Genomic DNA, 20,567 nt, shown 5'->3' with positions numbered 1-20,567 from the left:
TCTACCCTCTCTTGACGACAGAAGTTGATGTCAATTACACATAGAGTTAGGATAAAACTAAAGAGTCTATTAGTGGAAAGGAAGCTAAGTTTGATGTGAAACATAAGTGTCATTTTCTTTATTTTATCTATCAATTGTACCTGTGGCAGAATTTCCAATAGCATTACGCTTGTAACATCATGCGTCATCTGTTATGCTAGTGATGGTTGAATCTCACAGAAACCGACCGTTTTCGAACCAACCTCCTGATACCCGAAGCACACAAAAGCTTGACTGTTGATTTGATTTACGACTTGTTTCAGCAAGCTCAAGCCAATTTTATGCTCCTAAAATAATTCGGTGATGTCCAGTGGCTTATGTGAGATTTGTTCTTGAAGTTAAGCGAATGGTTGTGAACTTGGTATAGCCAGTCGTATAGCCAATCGTATAACCTCGAATTATGCACCAGAAAAGGAAAAAGACGTGTAGAATCCCAGACGAAGTCTGATCGCCCCAAGAAAGCCCATATCCGGGGCTGTCTGGTTTGAACTTTGAGCAGGTCAACGGCGCGAAGCTCGCACAGATTGGTTTTCCTCGCACATTTATGCATAATCAATTGAGCCACAGCTTTGCAGGATACATACTGTAACCTTACCTTTACCCGAAAGATAAGTCCTCTATTTGCATTCACTCTCGGTGACACAGTGTAAGAATTACTCTTGGGCCTCCCAGCCAAGTGTCCGACTTTGTTGAAAACAACCCATCGGTATCCAATGGAGCAAAGTTAAAAGTCATTGTTATTATTTGTCTGGACCAATCTCAAGCCACAATCTTGGGAATTGTCATTCATAAACACCCTTTGCGAACCAACCGATTCCAGTTCCCGAATCTCCTGTGGTACCGTGGCGCGGAGCTAAAGGATCGTACCCCTCACTAACGAGATCCTAGTTCGATATCAGCTCCCCCGCGTTGGTTCCGCACTGCTATTTGTAGAAGGGGATATATATATGGTTGACGGTTACTGTGTTTCTCGATTGTATCTGAGAGTATTGAGAAAGCAGAGTGCGGCGAACTACCAACCCTTTTGGATAATACGAACTTACCAAGTGTGCTTTCTGCGAAGTGAGTTGTTTCTTTGACATTCTAGAAAGACTGGAGGCTTCTTATAGTGTTACAACCAATATTGAGTCTCTTGAATCAGTGTTATGAACTCTAACCAGTACTAATGGTGTTTGATTATATAGGTGGAAATCCGAAAATACTCAACTTCAAAACCGGATTGCACACCACCTCTCATTCGAAATTTGCAGCAAACAGGAAACCAGACACCCAGTTATTCAAAGTATCGAAATCAAGCTTCTGTTTCAATAAAATTTCAACTCCCTATCCCAAACGTACCATCATGGGTTCAATCCGAGAGGAATACGATTTTGTCATCGTAGGAGGTAGTATTCCCCATCCGTAGCCAATTACCTCGCTAATCTTCAAAGCCGGTCCCTCTGGCTCAGTCCTTGCATCTGGACTTGCTCGCACCAGTAAAAAGCCATCAGTTCTACTCATCGAAGCAGGCTCGGTCAATGACAATGTGGAGTACACGGTACCCGCAGACCGGTTTTCTCTGGCTTTTTCGCAGCCATCCCTGAACTGGGGTTACAAAACGGCCCCCCAGACTCATCTGAAAGGCCAAGAGGTCGATTATTCTAGGGGAAAGGGTTTGGGTGGAAGCTCTGCTATTAACTTCAGCTGTTGGATTTTGGGTTCTAGTGACGATTATGATGCATGGGCTGATATGACTGGGGACGATGCGTGGAAATGGGACGGGAAAGACGGAGTGAAAGAGAGGATTAAGAAGATAACGACCTACCATACTGAAGTTAGAGAGGAGCATAGGAAGTTCATTGACCCGAAGCCTGAAGGTTGTATTACCAAAATTTTACACAAATGCACTGCTGATTTGATGTAGATCACGGAACCTCTGGGCCACTTCATCTGAGTTACGCAGATCCATGGGAAAAGGGACTAGAGAATGTATTTATTGCGGCAGAGGAAGTTGGAATGCCACTTAACAAAGATGGTGAGTAACCTTTTGAGCTCATTTGTACAATTTACTCATAGTTCTGGAAGTCAATAGCGGGAATCCGATTGGTATGGGAATGGGTGCTGGTTGCATGTATGCCGGAGCTCGTACAACAGCCGCTGTTTTCTTAAAAGATCCGCCTTCGAACCTGACGATCATGACTGATGCACCAATACACAAAGTTATCGTCGATGAGTCAAAAACGGCAAAGGGAATCTTGACTATAAATGGCCGCCAAATATACGCCAACAAGGAAGTTATTCTTTCCGCTGGTGCACTGAACACTCCTCAGCTTCTCCTGCTCTCCGGTATTGGGCCACGCTCAGAGCTGGAAAAACACAACATTCCAGTCATCCACGAGATGTCTCAAATTGGACAGAATCTTCAAGATCACTCTTTCGTCGGCAGTACGCTTATTCTAAAGGAAGGAACGAATGACCGCATGATTCATGAAGGTGATGTTGAAGGAGTGAAAAAGCTAAGAGAGCAGCATGCCATAGACAAGTCTGGTGTGTTGAATAGTATGTATTGCAGCACTCCGATGGGCTTTTTCAAGAGCGACGCGATTCTCAATAGCGAGGAATTTAAGTCACTTGATAAGGCAGAGCAAGAAAGAATCAATGGGGCGACAGTTCCGCACTTCGAGATCGCAACTGTATGTATTTCTCCCCATTTTGGAAAGTATTTCGCTAAAAAATGCTAGCACATCCCACCACTTTATTTGGGAGACTACGAACTCAAGCCCAACGATGCCTACCTTTGTGCTCTTGCCTTCATCATGAACCCGCAAGCAACCGGTTCAGTTACGCTGAGATCTGCAGACCCATCTGCCAATCCAATTATCCAACCAAATCTTGCAAACCATCCTTTTGACAGAAGAGTGATTATCGAGGCGCTGCGAGAGATGTGGAAATTACTCGAGGCGCCAGTTTTGAAAAAGGATACCGTACAGATGGTCGGTGTACCAAAGGGCAGAAGCGATGAAGAAATCTGGGTTAGTAAATTCTTATTTCGACTTTTCTATCTCCAGATACGTTTTCTGATTAGTGTGATTTAGGATTACGCTTCTGGCTGTTTAGCGAGTTCCTGGCACATGTGCAGTACAGTCAAGATGGGGAAGCCTGACGATACCACTGCTTCTACAGATACTGATTTCCGGCTTCGTGGCATTAAGAACCTCAGAGTTGTCGATTTGAGTGTCATGCCTTTCTTGGTGAGGTAAGTGTACTACTGTTCGCTTGAAACTTGTCGAAACTAACATTTACTAGCAATCACACACAATCAACAGCATACTTAGTCGGCCAGACTGCTGTGGAGAAAATGATGAAGGAATATGGGTTAGAGGAAAGTGTTTAAGTTTGTGTGTTCATGTGATATTTGGCTACCTAGAGATTCTCTATATTCTTTGTGTTTTCTAACAGTTTTCCTGCGCACAAAATGGAAAGCGGTCAGAAGATTGTATACAAAGTGTTCGTAAAATCGTTAACATGGCCGCCACTGTGAAAATGCTCCCCATCTGGACTTTAAATTCATGTTGCTAAACACGATCTGTTGTCCACCGTTCTGCCTCTGCGGCACAAGTATCCAACTCCTATTGTGCAAGTCTGCTCAATCACCATGTCGTTTGACAATGATATGCACAACACCCATCCCTGACCAGTTGGGCCAAATGGACTCCCCAGTCTCAGTCTTGAAAGGGCCTCCTGGTTTTCCGTCGTGCGTTACTTTAATCAAAGGATCGTCGGCTTTGGCGTGCGAGGATTCATCCTCATACAACATTGTGAGCGAACAAGGAAAGTCGAGAAATCGATTCCAACAGTCTGGGTATGTATTTCGGTTGTTGGCCCAGTCGTGTCGAGGTTGTACACGTGCGAACGAGCATGGACGTCTGGACATCCTTTTTGCACTGCATATAATTTCCAGTTCTTTCCAATCTTTCATCGCAGCCCACTGCAGGGACACTTGGGGATAACTGACATGAAATTGAAGATCATCATTCAAGTTGTTGATAGTCAATCTTTTCAGTTTCAAACCCCTTTGTAGTAGATATCCAGGATTCGTTACAAGTCCCCCTGTGTCATATTCAATATATCGCAACTGCGAAATCATCTTTGCGGGTACGACCGACAGAGGACGAGCCAGCCAGGCGAGTGAACCGCTGGTCATGGTGAGGTTGTTGTACATTATCTTGGTCGCTTGCAGTCCCATGTACCGGCAAGTTCTCACTATACTTGTGTTCTCGGAACCACTTTCCCGGCCTCTGCCTGCTGACTTGTACTTTTTTTCTCGACGAATTTGAACATCTTTGAAGAATTCGACTAATATCATGTCTTGTAGCTCAACTGGGATTCTTTTAATAAGATAGCATGTGTCAAGCTGAGTATCCTTAGGACTGGGTCTTGATCTCGATCGTGGATCCGGTTTTGAGGCACTCCGAAGAACGCGTGTTGATTTCGGTGGAGCCTTGGGCTTTGGTCGACTTATAGGGCCTTTCCGAGCTCTGTGTGTTTTACGGCGAGCTTTACCCATTGTTGATGTTGGATTGTGTCTTGACGTCTTGTCTTGAGGTTGTAATCAGGAGATTTGGTTCAAAGATTGAGTTGTCATAAAGTGTTATTCTTGGAATAAGATTTCTCTTTCTAGTGGCAGAAGTGGTTTCTTAAATAGAAGAAATTCGATTAGAGTTCTCTCCTAGACTAAGTATGTTCACGCAGTCGCGTTTAGTTGGTTTCCAGTTCCGGTTCACGGTTAGGTACATAGTGTTTGTTATGGTCCTTCACATAAATTGTTTATTAAGCTATATTAAAGTCGACTACAAGTGAACATTGAATGTGAACATTGAATCATTATGCTCGAGAAAAACCATAAACAATGGGCAAACACTAGAAAAAGGTAAATTGAGCACAATTCTAATGATGAACGGAAATTTGGCTTCCATGTTAGGAAAAAACACAAGATGGTAAATGTATACTAAACAACATAATTTTCAGTACAATCAGGCAAAGGATTATCTTATCTACTTGCAGTTTTGAGGGGCTTCATGTCAGTGTGTCTTGGATGAATTTGGTAAGTATCGGGTTTCTCATTTCCCTACTTCAAAATCTAGCATTAATCGAAAATGGAGTTTTTTTCTCTACACGAAATTGCACAGATTTAGAAGCTGTACAGAAATGAGAGAATGTTGTAAAATTGATCTTTCTCTCATCTGTGGAAATCTGCACCTTTCTGACTAACGCTTGGCCATATTGCTCTCAGCTGGAAGCGTTTGATTAATGTAATGCAAGCGGCCTGGTGACTGGATCGCTACATCAATAGACAACAAGAAATAATGTGTTGTATCCAGAACCGACTTTCGTTGTTCTCTCACCAGGAAGCGACCCCCAGTGCGTTCCAAATCTGACGGAAAAGCTACTTGCATTAGTGTTACGATGATCTCACAAAAAGCTCTAGTCACTCACTCCTTTTAAGTAATTACACATTATTGTCCTTTCAAAAAAGATTAAGTATCTCTTTCTCGAGGAAGGAGCGTTAGATCTCGTTTTGGAGGGAATCCTGTCAGTCTTACAATGCACTGGTGAACGTCAACAACTCTTTCTAAGCAGTTGACATGATTACTAAATTAGATTTATGTTTTGATTATCATATGAAAGAGGGCGAAAATAGCCTCAGTACGTATGATAGCACACGTTTCTCAGGGCACGTTTTGATGAATTTAAGAGACTCATCATTCACTATGTCTGACATCTCAATAACCGAGCGATGACAGATCGGGTGCGTAGAAGACTAGTGTTCTTTCACTCCCATTAGAACCCTAGCCGGGGAAGAGGCTGACAATACCCCAATACCCGTCAGCTTCTAATTCGACTGTTCAGGTATTTAGTTATCTATGAGAATTCGTCTTCGTCTCTGGATAAACAAATTCATCTACGACTTTTACGCTTCATCTCACAGTCTCAACCTGAGAATTTCACTTACCGTCTCTCAGCGAATTAACTAGACCTGGGACAATTTCGACCGTTGAATTCATATATCCGATTGCTGTTCTCTGGTAAAGTCAATAATGGCTGGAAATGAGGAAAGCGAGGGAGAAGAGAACCAAGAGAATGAGGAGAGCAACGCCGAGGATAACGACGATGAAGACGACCAGGACGAAGACTTTGATGATCAAGAAGATGGCGATCAGAAAGTTCCAAACGTCATTTTGAAGGCATTTAAATCCAAAGAATTTACGATTCTATATGAATCGATCAAAGATGGTCAAACAGTTGGTATGGATCAAATACTCAAGATGGCTTCCTCTCCAGTGGTTATGGCGGGTATTACGGAGATCCTCAAGAAGATGGGCCCTAATGGTGTCAGCGCTGCCGAACTTGCAACGGGTGCGTCAAGTGCGATGGGATTATTAGAGTCATTATCGCTTGGAAAGACAGGAGGTGAAACTGAGGAGGATGAAGGAGAAGACGATGAAGAAGAAGAAGAAGACAACGAAGACGAAGACGATGAAGAAGGAGACGATGATGAGCAGGACGAAAATGAGACCGAGGGTGAGGAAGAAAACACGGAAGAAGAAGGCATTGACGAGGAGGACGATGAGGAGGACGATGAAGAGGAAGAGGACGAGGATGATGAAAACGAAGAGGATGATAACAAAGAGTAGTGAATCGAGTTTGAACCCATCTAATGTCCAACTGTACATTTAGGGCTTCGGATCAGGACTTAGAAAGAAATATTTTTTGACTCGGCGGTCTGAGCAGCGATATTCACAAATGGCGGTAACGGCTGAAATTGATTTCCCGAAATATAGCGGCATACAATTCAGCTGATACACACAATAACTCTTTAAGTACGTGTAAAATTTCCGACGACAATGTCACGAGAGGCTGACAATTGTCCAGGCTACGTTCCCGCTTGAAGCTTATGGAATAGTCTCACTCGCTCCAGGCCGTAAATGATTAGCCGAGAATTTGAAGGGCCATACATTGAGTTGACGGCACGCAAATCCACAATAAGACTTCGTAGCTAGAGACAAAATGTACCTAGAGAAACTTGAGTTTAATGATAATACCATGTTCTCTATTGGGATTGGCCCAAATTTGGCAGGTGTCAGAGCTCATGATCTTGACTCTATCCGCAACATCATTCCGTGTTAAGGTGTATGTCAAGTTTTTGTCAACACCGAACCCGCCTTGCGAACATATTGATACATGCTTATCAATTATAGCTACGGAGAATCCCCAAGTCTATATCAGATTCCCATTAATATTGTTTAGCGTAAACAAAACAATAAAAACTATGAAATTGCCCCTCCAAGACCCCCCCACTTTTCGCTTCGGCCCAATACCCCGCGGATGTCTTACTTCATTCGTTCGCCAACGCAGTGTTGAATCTATTTATATCTTCAATATCGAGAGTCAGAACTTAACCTTTGGCAATTATAATTGACGTTTTAAACCAAGACAAAAGATCATAATTTGCTTTGTATCACGCCTCATTCGCTTGATGAGCAGCTTCGTGACTTAGCCACCAGATGCACGAGTCGACCTCCCAATCCCACCATATCGTGGTCGTAATCCGCCTTTCCCCTTCCAGAAGGCCAATGCGTGTTCTATTCTATTCTTAGCAGCAGTTCCAGCCCTGCGCGGGCAGAGTGACTGGTGCTGTGCAGCCATTCCATGGAGCCGGACGGCACTTCATTGGATCAGCCAGGCAAACTCATCAAAGTTCAATTTTCATGCCTTTGATGATCCCACATGTGCACCGAGAAGTGCCACTCCCTTTCTCGCCTCTGTCCACTCAGCTGGCCTCTCAGCTCTCCTGCCTGTCCACCCAGACTCAACCGCAAGGACTTAGGACTGGAACCCCCTCGTAGAAGTCCGATGGCCGAAGCATGAGGAGATACTTCGTGATGCCCAGCCTCAGCAGCTGTATCGGGCGAAGAGTGTACAAGTACTCATCCGCCACAGCTCCGATGTTCGACCAATGTACCCGCAGACCCTGACTGTGTACCTTTGTTGGCTGCTCCGACTTCTTAAACTTCCACACTCTTTCCTCCTCCTACCACACTACCGAGCCTCCGAGCAGCCTGAAAGCCCTCACGACTCAGTCCCACCCTCACGCAGCCTCACCTTGCTGTGTCCAAATCTAGACCCCCGCATGGACTGACAGCCTTTAAAGCTCACAAAGATCCATAGGCAGCGATCATGTCTCTACCCTCTCCCTCGAGAGCGCATTTCGAATCCGATATCCTACCTTTGGATCCTGCGACTGGCATCGACCAGGCACCTGCTCTGTCTTCTTCCGGCGCCTTAGCGAGATTCGAGTTCGAAGCTGGAAGGGGCAATGATGGAACCAAGATACTCATGGTAGAATGGGAAGACGAGGAAGAAGGAGCAGAAGTGTGCACTGGCAATTGGGAAATTTCGTGGGAGGGAAAAAGCACAGTACTGCCAGCCAGAGCTGGCGCGGATGGAAAACTGCATCGATTGTATTTTCTCTTGACCCCAGGAGTAACGGTACCGCGGATAGTGAAGCTGGCACAAAAGGGCGGGAGGACGATGCAGACAAATCCATTACCAGCTCTCTTTCCACCAGAGCTAGGCGTGAGTGCGACAACTGCTGGCAAGAAAGGCGTGCTTCATACAATTTATGCTAAGCAACGGTTATCTGCCCTACAGAAAGAGATTGATGTAGAGATGTTAAACGGGGAGGGAGTAGGATTAGAAATGGCCATACAAGAGAAACAATGGCTCGAAGAGCATTTTGGCGTTGGCGCAAAGGTGGTGCCTGAATCTCAGCATCCCATTTCCCCCACAAGTCCGAAATCCCCCTCAGGAGGTCGTTTAGCGGAAAAGCTTAAGGGGCTTAAGCTGGGAACCAGCACTGCTCAATTGAGTACTTCAACAGGTACGCGAATATCAATCTGCGATTTTGTCGCGACTAATTGAATATAGGCAATGAGTCTACGAAATTGGATCAATCATTGCATCCTTTATCTCCGGAGATGGGCGATGTAGCTGTATCTTCATTTGCACTCTTTCACAGCGCTAGTGCATCGGCTCGACCACCACGGATAGTCGCACAAATCCCTCCTGATCATCTTCTGGCGAGGCAAAGCGCATCGCTTAGCGGCAGTCGAATCAACTCTCTAGATGCTGTTACGAGCGGACATGTTCCTTCGCAGGACGACAACGCAGAAGATGACCTGTTCGCTGTCCGGATGAGTCCGCGATCGCCCGAGATGACCAAAAGCCCATTTAGTTTCACAAGTCAAGACACAGCACCTTGGTTGAAAACGGGAGAGTGAGGTTGTTTTACGAGTATTTGGATACGAGTTACGAGGAGTTCGCTAAAAAAAGGGGGCTGGGAAGGATCGGTTTACCTCCAACAAAAGCACTTGGACTGTGCCGCACTAGTCTTCTACTCACAATACTAGAAAGAGTTTATGGAACCAAGGGAAACTATTCTGATATATATACTGACCATGCTCTACCAATGTCTTGGATCCAGGACTGGTATTATCGTTGCTTGCGTCGATTCTTGGGACGTGGGTCTTTTCGAAGTCGGTCGAAATACAACTTCAATGAAAGATATTACCTGCTGGCCATCTCCTTCTGGAAGGCATTCCTTTTATATGCATACTGTCTAGAAATAAATAATTGCTGTTTCTCTGTTGATAATGCCACTTCACGGATGTTTCCTCATTACAAACACAAAACTTTAAGGTTTGCCCTAGTCACATTATTTCGCTATCACATATATTAGAAACTCAAATACAGCGACATATTTTTATTGTGTAAAGATTGTGACCGTCGTCAAGGCTTTGTAAGTTTTTTTTTTCCATTTTCCACAATTCATGTCGCCTATCGAGAGTCTAACTTAAACTAACGTAGCCTCCGCGTATCTCGATAAACCCCATTATTAACAGCGAGATCTTCAACCACCTCAATCTCGAACGTCATCAAGAGCCGCGGCCACGGGAGCTAATCTGATAGCGTTTTCGCATCTCGCCGATTGCCCTTCCAAAACATCATTTATGTAAAAGTATCGTCGTTCGGCATACGGACCTGGTGGGGACGGACGGTATCGTGCTACTAGAAGTGAAAATTCACGTATAAAGTATAAATACCCAAGTAGGTCCGGTAATTCATCTTGCAGCTCTCTGTTTTCCTCTACAAACATCAATATGCAGTTTTCCACACTTGCCAGCGTTTTTCTCGCTCTTTCGGGATCTATTCAAGCATCTCCTCTCAACCCGAGAACAAACGCAACAGAAAAGCGTTATGCAATTCTAGACAATGATTGGTCGCCAGCAGGATTCATTCCCTTTCTCATGGCCCTCGATGCCGGGATTGAAATCCTTGGTATCGCATCGTGTTAGTGCTTCCGACTTTACTTATCGTGGTGCTCCTCAGCTAACGCGCCGGCCGTAGCAACGGCCAACACCTGGCAAAAGCAAGGTGCATATCACGCGCTCGCAACGCTCGAAGTGGGCAACTTAAGCTGTATCCCCGTGTATTATGGTGCTACTCACCCTATCATCAACACGCCTGAGCTGTTCCAGGCCTGGGAATCGGTACATGGAGTCTTGCCATGGGAAGGCGCTTTTAAGAAATTCAATGCGACGGCGGAAGCGCTCTTTTCTGATCCTACCTCTGGAGATGATCCTAACCGTATTACTCCTGCTGCGTTCGTGGAGGGGTTTCCGAATATCACTGCCGCCGGTACGAATGCTGCTGCGTTTATGATTGAGCAGGTACGCAAGTATCCTGGTCAGGTGAGTATATACTGTGCAGGTGCTTTAACGAACGTTGCGCTTGCTGTGAGGATGGATGATCAATTCGCCAGCTTGGCAAAGGAGTTGGTTATCATGGGTGGTTATGTTGATGTCAATCTCCTGCAGGTTCGTTGTCACGATTTATTATGATGTGGTAAACCACAAGCTAACCGACACCTCTCAGACCTCTGGAGATTACCTCCAAGCCGATATTAACTCTGATATAAATCTTATGATCGACCCAGAGGGTTCAAAGATTGCTTTGACGGCTGATTTCCCGGATATCGTTATTGCTGGCAATGTCGCCAATCAAGTGATGTCTACACAGGAGTTCCTCGATGAGGTGTATGAAGTCAAGAATCCCTACTCGGAACTCATGCACAAGTACTACGCAGCGGAAGCCTTCTTCCCATTTTGGGATGAGACAGCCATGGCTCTGCTTGCCGACCCAACTATCAACACCAATTCTAGCACAGGTAATTTGCCTTCCTCCGACTGCGACTGCTCTTCTTCCAAGACTAATGTGAGATAGTCTACATTGATGTTGATACCGCCTACGGATCTCCTCGATACGGTAACATCCACGTTTACCAGAGCGATTTCAAGCCTCCTAACGTTCGAAACGTCACTTATGTCCATACGATTGATGGCGACAAGTTAAAGACGATGATTAAGAGAAGCGTGCAGTATCCAAAGAGCTGTGCTGATCTTGCTGCATGAAAGTATTGGTGCGCATCTAGAAAATGAGCGTGTGTATGACAGTAATGACTTTGTATTTACGAGAAAGGAAAAAGCGTTGCTGTTTGGATTGTTTTTGGGATTAGACTGATACCCGTCCTCTAGAAGACCGAGTCTAAATTGGTGGGGGCAACAAAAATAGAGGGATACATATTCTCTTCAGTTATTGGAAAGAAAAAGAAAGGAATGAATTTCCTAGAATCTATTACTCATCGCCAAATTTTGCAACGTTTGTTTTCTGTGATGATCTCTGTTTGTTCTTGCTCAGGAATTTGGCATCCCATAAACAACGAATCCTCCTTTGCATTTTCCTTCCTTACTGCTGTATTCAGAATTGGAAGACAAAGAATAGAGACGGAAGGTAGACATTATGTTTCCTTATGTCTAAAACTCACAGGCATGCCTTTAGTGACAACTCTTGCTCTAAGAAAAGGTTTCCAAAGTTCGGAGATGCATAGTCACGGTAGAATCAAAAGCAGATCTGAAAAAAATTATAAATTAACTATCGATTACTGAGGCCTTAGCCTACTATAGAAGTTTCCATACAAAACCCATCGCGTATCACTTCTGTAATTGTCGTCTAGATTTCTTTTCGTGACTCGTGGTCTCATAACCCCGTCTCCTATAACGCCTAATAGCGCCTGAATCTTTGAAAGTAACTGATTAGAATTAAGTATTAAAGCGACCTTGTAACACCTAATAGTGTCAAGGCTATGCTAAGAAGCATGGGTATCATCATCAAATGTCCTCCTCAAATTGTTCCAAAAAAGTGAACCTTGTTGTGTCGTCTTGTCGTACATATACACCAGCCATATACAAAACATCGCTGTGATATCCTATGCGCCATGACGGCGCCACCATAAATGATATAATGGTAAATGGTCATAAAAATCTTTCAACCTTGTGATAGTTCAGGACGATTTCTCCAGCAACCAGCTGGGATCCCATTCGTTGCTTGAGTCGTCATCTCCCGAGTCGAAAATTGCTGTAGTAATTATCTGTGTCAGCTTGTCTCCCATTCTAGACCAGCTATTTGAATGGTGGATTTATCAGAGGCATCTCTACTTACTACAGGTTTTAGACACAGTGAACACTGCATTTCCCGCCTTCTCCAGCGGTCGATGTTCATCCGTCGTGTTGTCCTCCAAAGATGAAATTGGCTCTGGGCTTTCGGACGATACCAATGTGTTCCTCGCATTTGAAGAACTGCCACAATTGCTCTGGCCGGAACCGACGGAGCTACTGGTTCTGTTGACAAGCGTAGCGCAATTTTCATCAATGGGCGGTAGCGCAAAGCTGACAGACGTACAATCCTTACCAGTAGAATTTAACACCGGGGCACGCATGCGCGACTCACGAACGGTTCGAGAAAGTAACGATATGGACGATGGTTTGAAAGAAGAAGGGCTCCTTGCAAACGGAATGTCGACGGTATTCATACTTTCCGTCTTTCCCCCGACAGCTGTATCCATGCTCTCCGTATTCTCTGACATGTTGGTGAACTCCTTCTGCTCGCCGATATGGGTATCCTCCTCTTGGCCAACGATATGTGTATCCTTATTCTGGCCATCCATGGGGCTTGGCTGGCCAATTTTCTTTCGTGCTGGCTCTGGGGGATTAATATGAACAGCCCCAGCAGCCTGGCTAGCTCTCTCTTTCTCCGTGAGTCTGTAACCATCGGAAGATCTCTTGGTATGGCTAAGTTGATACGGCTTGCTTGAGGATCGGATATTTCGGCGACGATTGTTGCTTCGTCCCGTTGTACGAGAGATAGTTCTCTCGTCAGGTTCCTTAGTGGGACTAGCAATCTCTTCAAGTTTATCGAAAGCTTCAATTGACTTTTGCCAGTTCTTCGCTCGCCGAATCCCAGGTGCTAATGCAGCGGCTGTAGATACCGTCTCTCCATTGCTCTTTCTGGTTAAAGTAGAAGCACAAGCTTGATTGATGTCTCCTAAATACGGTGTTAGCTTTGACCTTTTCGCAGAAGAGAAAGTTGACAACTTACCTACGTATGATTTGCTGATTGGCTGTTCCGGAGTTGACTGTTTGGTTCTCAATGGTGGTATTCTTTGTACCGTCTTCTTGACCAAATTTGCACGAATCGCATCCTTTTGTCTCTTCGTTAGATAAGGAGAGGCCATTGCAGCTCTCATCTTAGCGCTATTTGGCCTTGTGTGGCAAACGTTGAGCATGTCGGGACGCAAAATTGCCTGGCCAGCCATGTTATTCTGTTGCAGCCAGCAAACGCCTGGATCGCTTGGGTCTGTGGTTGTAACAATGAATTGAGAAAAATTCCAGTTCTGCGAATATGAGACGGTCGCAATATATGGTAATACAGACCCCTCAGGAGGCTTGGGTATCTTAGGAAGGCGGGCAGTGGGCTGCCAAGTCAATTCTGGAATCTTGGTATGCGGTAAAGATGTTCTCGAATCAAAGCGAACTCTTTTGTGCCGTGGAGGGAATATCCGGGGGGGATCTTTTGGCAGTTCGGGGGCCTGAGCCCACGAAATAATGGGCCGTCCATTGTGAGTGTGCGGAGAGTCTGGCGAATCTGGACTCATGACTACTAGATTAAGCCTGTTTGGCCCAAATGTTGGATGATCGGATTCGATCCTCGTAATGGCCAGTCTGTAAAATATTGTGTCGTCATATGGCTCTACCTTCTCAGGTTTTGTTGCTATCTGTTTTTTCAAACAAGACTTGAGTGGTGTCTTGTTCCGATTTGGGGGAGATACAGCGGGCGAACTGGCAAGATAATGGCCCATTTCCCGGGGAGAAGTATTAGGGCTATTGCGCGAAGATTCATAGCTGGTATTGGGACTGCGATCCGAAGATCCCAAGCTGGATGATGGATAATGAGGACAAACGATCGGCTTCCCACTTCCAACGGTGGAGTGCAACTGTAAAAGTGATTCCTGAGAATGCTGGCGATAGCGATAGGTTATGCCAAAGTCTGGCGTTTTCCACGGCGTTCTTGAAACGTCTTCTGGAGCCCGTTGACCTGCATCATCCCCGCCGACCACATTTGCCCAAACTTTGGCCTCGTCGCATTTGTCGCAGACTTGAACTGCGGTTGTAGAAGCTGGCAAGCTTTGAAAGTGTTCCAATGTTTGTCTTCTGCCGAACATGTACTTCGCGCGCGTTCCTGCGCAAAAGACGACAAGTCGGTCCAAATCGAGCACCGATGAATCCAAGGAGAAGAGTGACCAGAACGCGCGCTCGAGTCGATGATGGTTTTGGCTCTTCATGCGCCAGGCACGATACGCCATGATACGTTCATCCAGAAGCTGGATAGCTTGCGCCATACTTCTGTCGAATTATGCGATTGTAAAGTCTTAGCAAGATGAGTCGGCGCTCATCTTACTCGTCAAGAGTTCGAAGGTTGGATCTGATGATTCGAGAAGGGATATGTAGTCTGGCGAAGCAGAGGTGAGGCCGACTGTTCTAGAGCAATCCCTAGGGAACAGACCAGCCACAAAACAGTGATATCGCGGCAAGACAGTGAAGTTAAAGCCAACAACTGGCTTGCCGCTTATAGCCGTTTGTAGAAACGTCGCCCCTGATTCACTGACGGAATGTTCAATATACTGCAAATATACATTCACGTATGTGGCTGCAGTCCTCGTCCCCACCTTTCACGTCAGCTTTAATACTGAAGCAACACTGTAAAGCAAAATAATAACAAATTATGGCAAGACTGAGCATCACTATGATTCCGTCAATTTGAGCGAGCAATTTGAGTGAGGTTTGAGTGTAAATCATGTTGTGTGCTAATATGACTGGCTCTTGACACTTCGCCACACCTAGGTCAATACAACAAACAACGTTATAACACACGAAGCTATGCGGAGAAACATGCAACATGATTCAGTATTATATAGATTGGGGACATTGTCAATGGAAAAATTCCAGCATAGCGAGAGAGTAATGTAGGAAGAGGTTGGCTGCATGGTACCTGAAAGCTACCCTATTTCTGTCCGGGCCAATCGAACTAAAGGTTGGCGTGATACTAGTTCCTTCGAACTCACTTGAATACATGCAATTAACAAAATCAAATTTGTTTGGGCAGACTTCAGACAGGTCTGAAAAGGAAAAGGGTAGGATGCCATAACTCGAGTGGGATCCATGAAGAGCAGAAGGAGGCGAGTTTAACAAAGCTTTTGGTACAAGATGTACAGGATGTACAAGATGTGTAGGTATGAACAGAAGAATCTTTCCTCGGAATTCCATTGTTTCTCCTTCAACCGAATTAAAGACGGAGGATAAATCGGACAACTCGATGATGTTGGATTAAAGGAGAAGGAGCGATGTTAAAGAAGTCGCTTAACTCACAAGTGCACGTGCCACATCTTGTCGAGGCTGGAGCTCCCAAGCTTGATGATCCATGAGAGCTCCGCCGTTCACATCTACAGTCGCTCAGCAGGCCCAAGACCACCTTGATAGCTTCTTGGGAATTGCCTGTCAATTTCCTCACAAGCCAAGGCATATTCTGTCTCAACAATGTCCGACTCAACTAAGTACATGCTGGTTTCGCTACCTTCATCCATCTCGCCAACGAACGATAGAGAAGAAGCCCTTACGGCGCTACGTTCGACAGTCACAACGAACAATGGCGTTGTCGCCCCTTTCAAGATACCCGAATTTAAGATTGGAACTCTCGATGCTTTGGTACAGCAGGCAGACGACCTTTCTAAACTCGAATCTGCCTGTCAAGGTGTGGTAGCCAAGGTTGGAGAATCGCTGAAGAGCTTACTGGAGGGCGATGAGGCAAAGATAGCCCAGCAGAAGACTGTTAACGACAGTAAGTTGGTTGATTCTGTTGCCATTAGTTTCTTTACTGCAACTAAGTACTGCAAATAGAGCCTGCCGATCAATATCTACGCACGTTTTCATGGAACAAGGTCAAATACCGCGCCGATAAACCCCTCGCAGAGCTTATCGATTCATTGCAGAAGGTCCGTGGAACCACAACAAGCGCTCGTATACACAAAGTTAATCATCGTCTTACAGGAACTTGTTAGTATCGACAATGATGTCAAGGCGAAAGTCTCCCAATACAATTCAGTAAAAACCAATCTTACAGCTCTGCAAAGGAAACAAACGTTTGTTGCCATTCGATAGTATCTCTTCAGAATCTAATGAGCAAATAGGGGAAATCTTTCCACGAAGTCCCTTACGCCAGTTGTCGATCCCAAACTGTTGATACAAGACTCCGAATACCTCGAAACACACCTGGTAGTCGTACCATTGAACAGCAAAAAGGAGTTCCTCAAGAGTTACGAAACCGTATCACCAATGGTTGTGCCAAGATCATCGGTGGAAGTTGCGCAGGACGATGAATATATTTTATATACCGTCACGACTTTCAAGAAATTCAGCACTGAATTTCAACACAAATGTAGAGAAATGAAATGGACACCGAGAGATTATAAGTATGTTGAGGGTGGTAAAGAGGAAGAGCGCAAGGAAGTCGAGCGTGTAAGTCGAGAGGAGAGAAAAGTTTGGGGCGAAGCTTTACGGTTAGGCAGGACCGGGTGGAGTGAGGCTGTTATGATCTGGATTCATGTTTTGACTCTGAGAGTGTTTGTCGAAACTGTCCTGCGGTACGGGTTGCCACTTGACTATGTTTGTGGTTTGGTCAAGGTATGGCACCTGCTTGTTGACCCTTTGTATGATTCGACAGCTACTGACATATCATCAGACAACCCCAAAACTCGCGAAAAAGGCGAAAGACGCACTTGACTCTACATATTCATACCTTGGAGGTAACGCTTTCGGGCGAGATAAGAAGGGCAGAGTCACCAAGGATGATTCAGCTTTGTCATCAGAGATTGCGGCTGCGGGTGTCGGCCCTAGCGGAGAGGGCGCAGAGTACAGCGCATATGTTTATTATGAGTTCGAGATTTTATAGATGGCATGGGGTATTCCCTAGAGAATGGCGCAATTGGGTTGGTGAAAGCATTGTCACATGCGGTATTCCACATAGCACGAATTCAAATGACATGAGCTGACGTCTGGAAACCAATCGAACAGCAACGCCAATGTATATAATCCTATCCGCGTACCCTCCAAACCCTTGAAAGTTTGAACCGAAAAACGAGAGCCCTTTATGCAGACGCTGACTTCTCAATCAACTTGTGCTCGTACAAATATTCCATGATCTTGGCAACTGCTTCCTCAACCGTTACCTGATCATTCCTGATGTGGATTTCTGGGTTCTCAGGAGCCTCATATGGCGCACTAATTCCAGTGAAATTTGGAATCTCCCCAGCACGAGCCTTCTTATACAATCCCTTTGGATCTCTAGCCTCCGCAACCTCGACCGGGATATCGACGAAAACCTCAATGAAAGGTAACGCATCACCCTTATCCGAGCTATGCAAGTCCCGCGCAATCTTTCGATCTGAGATATACGGCGAGATGAAAGAAGTCAAAGCGATAGTCGAAGAATCAGCGAATAATTTCGCAACCTAACATCCAGTCAGCCCTACTCTCAATTTCCTCCCCATCACTCCCTACTCACCTCCCCAATCCGTCTGATATTCTCATTACGATCTTTCTCGCTGAACCCGAGATCCTTGTTCAATCCAAAGCGCACATTATCACCATCCAATCGATATGCTGCGAGTCCCAAGTGAAGTAGATGTTGTTCGGCCGCCGTTGCGATGGTGCTTTTTCCGGACGCGGAGAGACCGGTGAACCAGAGCGTAAAGCCCTTTTGTTTACGCAGGTCGTTGCGCTCGGAGCGCGAGAGACCTTCGTGCCATGTGATGTTGCTGGAGGTGAGTTGTTAGTTGGATTCAATGGCGAGGGAGGAGATGGTGGGGTTGGCGGGGTAAAAGTCTTTCTCAGACATGCGAATTGAGAACTTACGTTGCCATTATGATAGATCTAAGTTATAAGTGGACTTTATATTGCGATTGAAATAAATATAGAATGGATTTATGTTCAAAGAAGTTCAGGAAGACAAGGGCCTGCCACGATTATTAGTATAGCACCTAATTCGCAAGTCGCGGGACCACCCAAAAAAATCGAGCGTGCTGCCGGCAGCGCCAAGATCTTGCGTAATTCGAAGGCGCAATTGCAGGGGTCTTGGGTGCAGGTACGGAGGATCACGTGGAAGGGTGTTTGTGATGAGACAAATTTAAGTGTGCTGGCTGGTCTGCGTTTTATATTGAACTGAGTAAATGGATGAGGATACAGATTTGGTATTGGATGTGTGACTTTACTTTCGGTGCTGTATTACCAATGCTTCTATTTGAAGAAGGCCAGAACTAATTCAGCTGGTACAAGATGGCAGCGAGACATGGTTATCGCATGTATGTGTGTAATGTTGTACATTAAATCTAGGTCCGATATAAGACATCTATTACTAAATATATGATCGCTTTCTACGTGAACTCTTATTCTGCCGGCGAATTGCTCCTTAGCATTTTCCACTACTATGGACATCCGGAAGGAGCTGTATGTCTCCTCTGCTCCTCGTCCTTTTATGGATGACAATTTTTTTTCTGGTTGTATCATTAGAAACTTCCTACTGGGTAGGATATACCCTCGCCATTTTCTATACTTCGTTAGTCACTGATCCTTCAAAAGCCTAGTGGAATTGCACTTACAGCTGCGAGTTTTGGCTCGATAAAAAGTGCAGTAGCCTCCACCAAGATGACAGGCGTCTCCCCTTCCCCAACAAGAGTTTCGATATGACCTTTGACCCACGCTTTCCTTCCCTCAACCTTAGTAGTCTCCGCTCTTAACACAACAAATGATCCAGCAGGTGCCGGCGCTCGGTAATTAATATTCAAATTGGCAGTCATTCCAATCTTGTTCGGTAGTGCTGCAAAGCAACATCTGGCTAGACCTTCATCTAACATGGTAGCAAGCATACCACCATGAATAATTCCCGGGTGTCCGCAAAGATCCTCTCCCAAGTATGATATCGAGACCATGCTCTTCCCACCAGCCTCATTCCAAGCAAACGGTGGTACAGCGACCCTTCCAGGTCCCATCAAAGTACCACCCGTGAAGTTGTGCGCCTTGTAACCGAATGGAATCTTCATATGCGGTCTCGATTCTGACATCTCTGGCCTTGACCTCAATTCCACTGCCACGGGGTGGTTTCGAATGTGTTCCTCGATTTCCCGCTCGACATCATCCGCTGGAACATACATCGTGAGAGTCTCCTCATCTGTTGGAGGCCCTTTGGCGATTTCTTTTGCACTTGCCACCATACTGGGTATATATACTGCTACGCCGAGGGTAGTAAAGAAAAATGCAATGGAGAAAAAACCCAGAGTTCGGCGGAGAATCGATTTTTGAGCAATAGGTGGAATTGAAGCAGTTGCTATTGACAATCAGATTAGCAAAAGATATCAATTGCAAGAAATCGACTTACCTTGATCTGTAAACAAACGCGAACTCGTGGTAAAAGTCCTTGGGAATCTCACAATACTCTTTTTATACGTTGTTCCCGACGCAGCGGACGCGGCCCTTTTGACAGTACCGGCGGCGAACGGCCGCGACAAGCGGCTTGCCAAGGCCATGTTCTAACAGATTTCTTTCCAGAAATTTATGGCGGTGTATGTTTGGACATTGGTGTCGGCATGTGTTGTGGGTCTATCTTATGTTGACAGCGCAAAGGAGATGGATTCCGAAATATTGTTACCTCGGCGAGTCAAAACCCGATATCGCTGGGGCCGAGATCTTATCGTTATCCACGAGTGGATGCGACTTTGCACGACTCATGAAACAATCACGTGACTGTGTCCATTAGTTGGATCATTGGATTCTGCATTCTCCCTTCAGTACTCTTGCAAGATTCTTTTTCCAAGAATATCGTAACTTTCGCAGTCCGGGACTGCTAGAACTAGAAATGGAGCATGAGTTGGTCTAGAAAAACTCAGGCACGACGTCATCTTCGCATGCTGCCCCCTTGTCAGTGCTTTAGTCAGGGGTACAGCTTGAGCTTGAACCCTTGGTTTCAATTTACAACTAGCAAACGTT

General features: G+C 45.4%; 8 protein-coding genes across 8 annotated transcripts; 5 read left to right on the top strand and 3 right to left on the bottom strand.

The window, feature by feature from the left end:
- Positions 1 to 1,381: 1,381 nt before the first annotated feature.
- GLAREA_02786 (FAD/NAD(P)-binding protein) lies at positions 1,382 to 3,412 on the top strand (the record flags this gene model as incomplete). The annotated part of the gene is made up of 7 exons (XM_008087871.1): positions 1,382 to 1,424; positions 1,470 to 1,898; positions 1,943 to 2,053; positions 2,095 to 2,711; positions 2,760 to 3,050; positions 3,114 to 3,274; positions 3,325 to 3,412. 7 exons carry the CDS (start codon positions 1,382 to 1,384, stop codon positions 3,410 to 3,412), a joined length of 1,740 nt encoding a protein of 579 aa, XP_008086062.1.
- Positions 3,413 to 3,664: 252 nt separating this feature from the next.
- Positions 3,665 to 4,585, bottom strand: GLAREA_02785 (uncharacterized protein; the record flags this gene model as incomplete). The annotated part of the gene is made up of 1 exon (XM_008087870.1): positions 3,665 to 4,585. One exon carries the CDS (start codon positions 4,583 to 4,585, stop codon positions 3,665 to 3,667), a length of 921 nt encoding a protein of 306 aa, XP_008086061.1.
- Positions 4,586 to 6,116: 1,531 nt separating this feature from the next.
- Positions 6,117 to 6,713, top strand: GLAREA_02784 (uncharacterized protein; the record flags this gene model as incomplete). The annotated part of the gene is made up of 1 exon (XM_008087869.1): positions 6,117 to 6,713. One exon carries the CDS (start codon positions 6,117 to 6,119, stop codon positions 6,711 to 6,713), a length of 597 nt encoding a protein of 198 aa, XP_008086060.1.
- A 1,543-nt stretch (positions 6,714 to 8,256) lies between these two features.
- Positions 8,257 to 9,359, top strand: GLAREA_02783 (uncharacterized protein; the record flags this gene model as incomplete). The annotated part of the gene is made up of 2 exons (XM_008087868.1): positions 8,257 to 8,959; positions 9,007 to 9,359. 2 exons carry the CDS (start codon positions 8,257 to 8,259, stop codon positions 9,357 to 9,359), a joined length of 1,056 nt encoding a protein of 351 aa, XP_008086059.1.
- An 879-nt stretch (positions 9,360 to 10,238) lies between these two features.
- Positions 10,239 to 11,549, top strand: GLAREA_02782 (Nucleoside hydrolase; the record flags this gene model as incomplete). The annotated part of the gene is made up of 4 exons (XM_008087867.1): positions 10,239 to 10,428; positions 10,486 to 10,955; positions 11,014 to 11,305; positions 11,362 to 11,549. 4 exons carry the CDS (start codon positions 10,239 to 10,241, stop codon positions 11,547 to 11,549), a joined length of 1,140 nt encoding a protein of 379 aa, XP_008086058.1.
- A 929-nt stretch (positions 11,550 to 12,478) lies between these two features.
- On the bottom strand, positions 12,479 to 14,872 carry GLAREA_02781 (uncharacterized protein; the record flags this gene model as incomplete). The annotated part of the gene is made up of 3 exons (XM_008087866.1): positions 12,479 to 12,552; positions 12,637 to 13,518; positions 13,573 to 14,872. The coding sequence occupies 3 exons, from the start codon at positions 14,870 to 14,872 to the stop codon at positions 12,479 to 12,481; spliced, it is 2,256 nt and encodes a 751-aa protein (XP_008086057.1).
- Positions 14,873 to 16,067: 1,195 nt separating this feature from the next.
- Positions 16,068 to 17,478, top strand: GLAREA_02780 (Vacuolar ATP synthase subunit C; the record flags this gene model as incomplete). Its single annotated transcript, XM_008087865.1, has 5 exons — positions 16,068 to 16,368; positions 16,428 to 16,522; positions 16,578 to 16,669; positions 16,718 to 17,210; positions 17,269 to 17,478. 5 exons carry the CDS (start codon positions 16,068 to 16,070, stop codon positions 17,476 to 17,478), a joined length of 1,191 nt encoding a protein of 396 aa, XP_008086056.1.
- A 196-nt stretch (positions 17,479 to 17,674) lies between these two features.
- On the bottom strand, positions 17,675 to 20,107 carry GLAREA_02779 (P-loop containing nucleoside triphosphate hydrolase; the record flags this gene model as incomplete). The annotated part of the gene is made up of 5 exons (XM_008087864.1): positions 17,675 to 18,037; positions 18,091 to 18,343; positions 19,106 to 19,131; positions 19,184 to 19,908; positions 19,960 to 20,107. 5 exons carry the CDS (start codon positions 20,105 to 20,107, stop codon positions 17,675 to 17,677), a joined length of 1,515 nt encoding a protein of 504 aa, XP_008086055.1.
- Between the last annotated feature and the right edge of the window lie 460 nt (positions 20,108 to 20,567).

The sequence above is a fragment of the Glarea lozoyensis genome, assembly GCF_000409485.1.
Source record: "Glarea lozoyensis ATCC 20868 chromosome Unknown GLAREA6, whole genome shotgun sequence".
Classification (NCBI taxonomy): Eukaryota; Fungi; Ascomycota; class Leotiomycetes; order Helotiales; family Helotiaceae; genus Glarea; species Glarea lozoyensis.
Note: the sequence above shows the minus strand (reverse complement) of the source record. Positions and strands in the feature narration are given on the sequence as shown.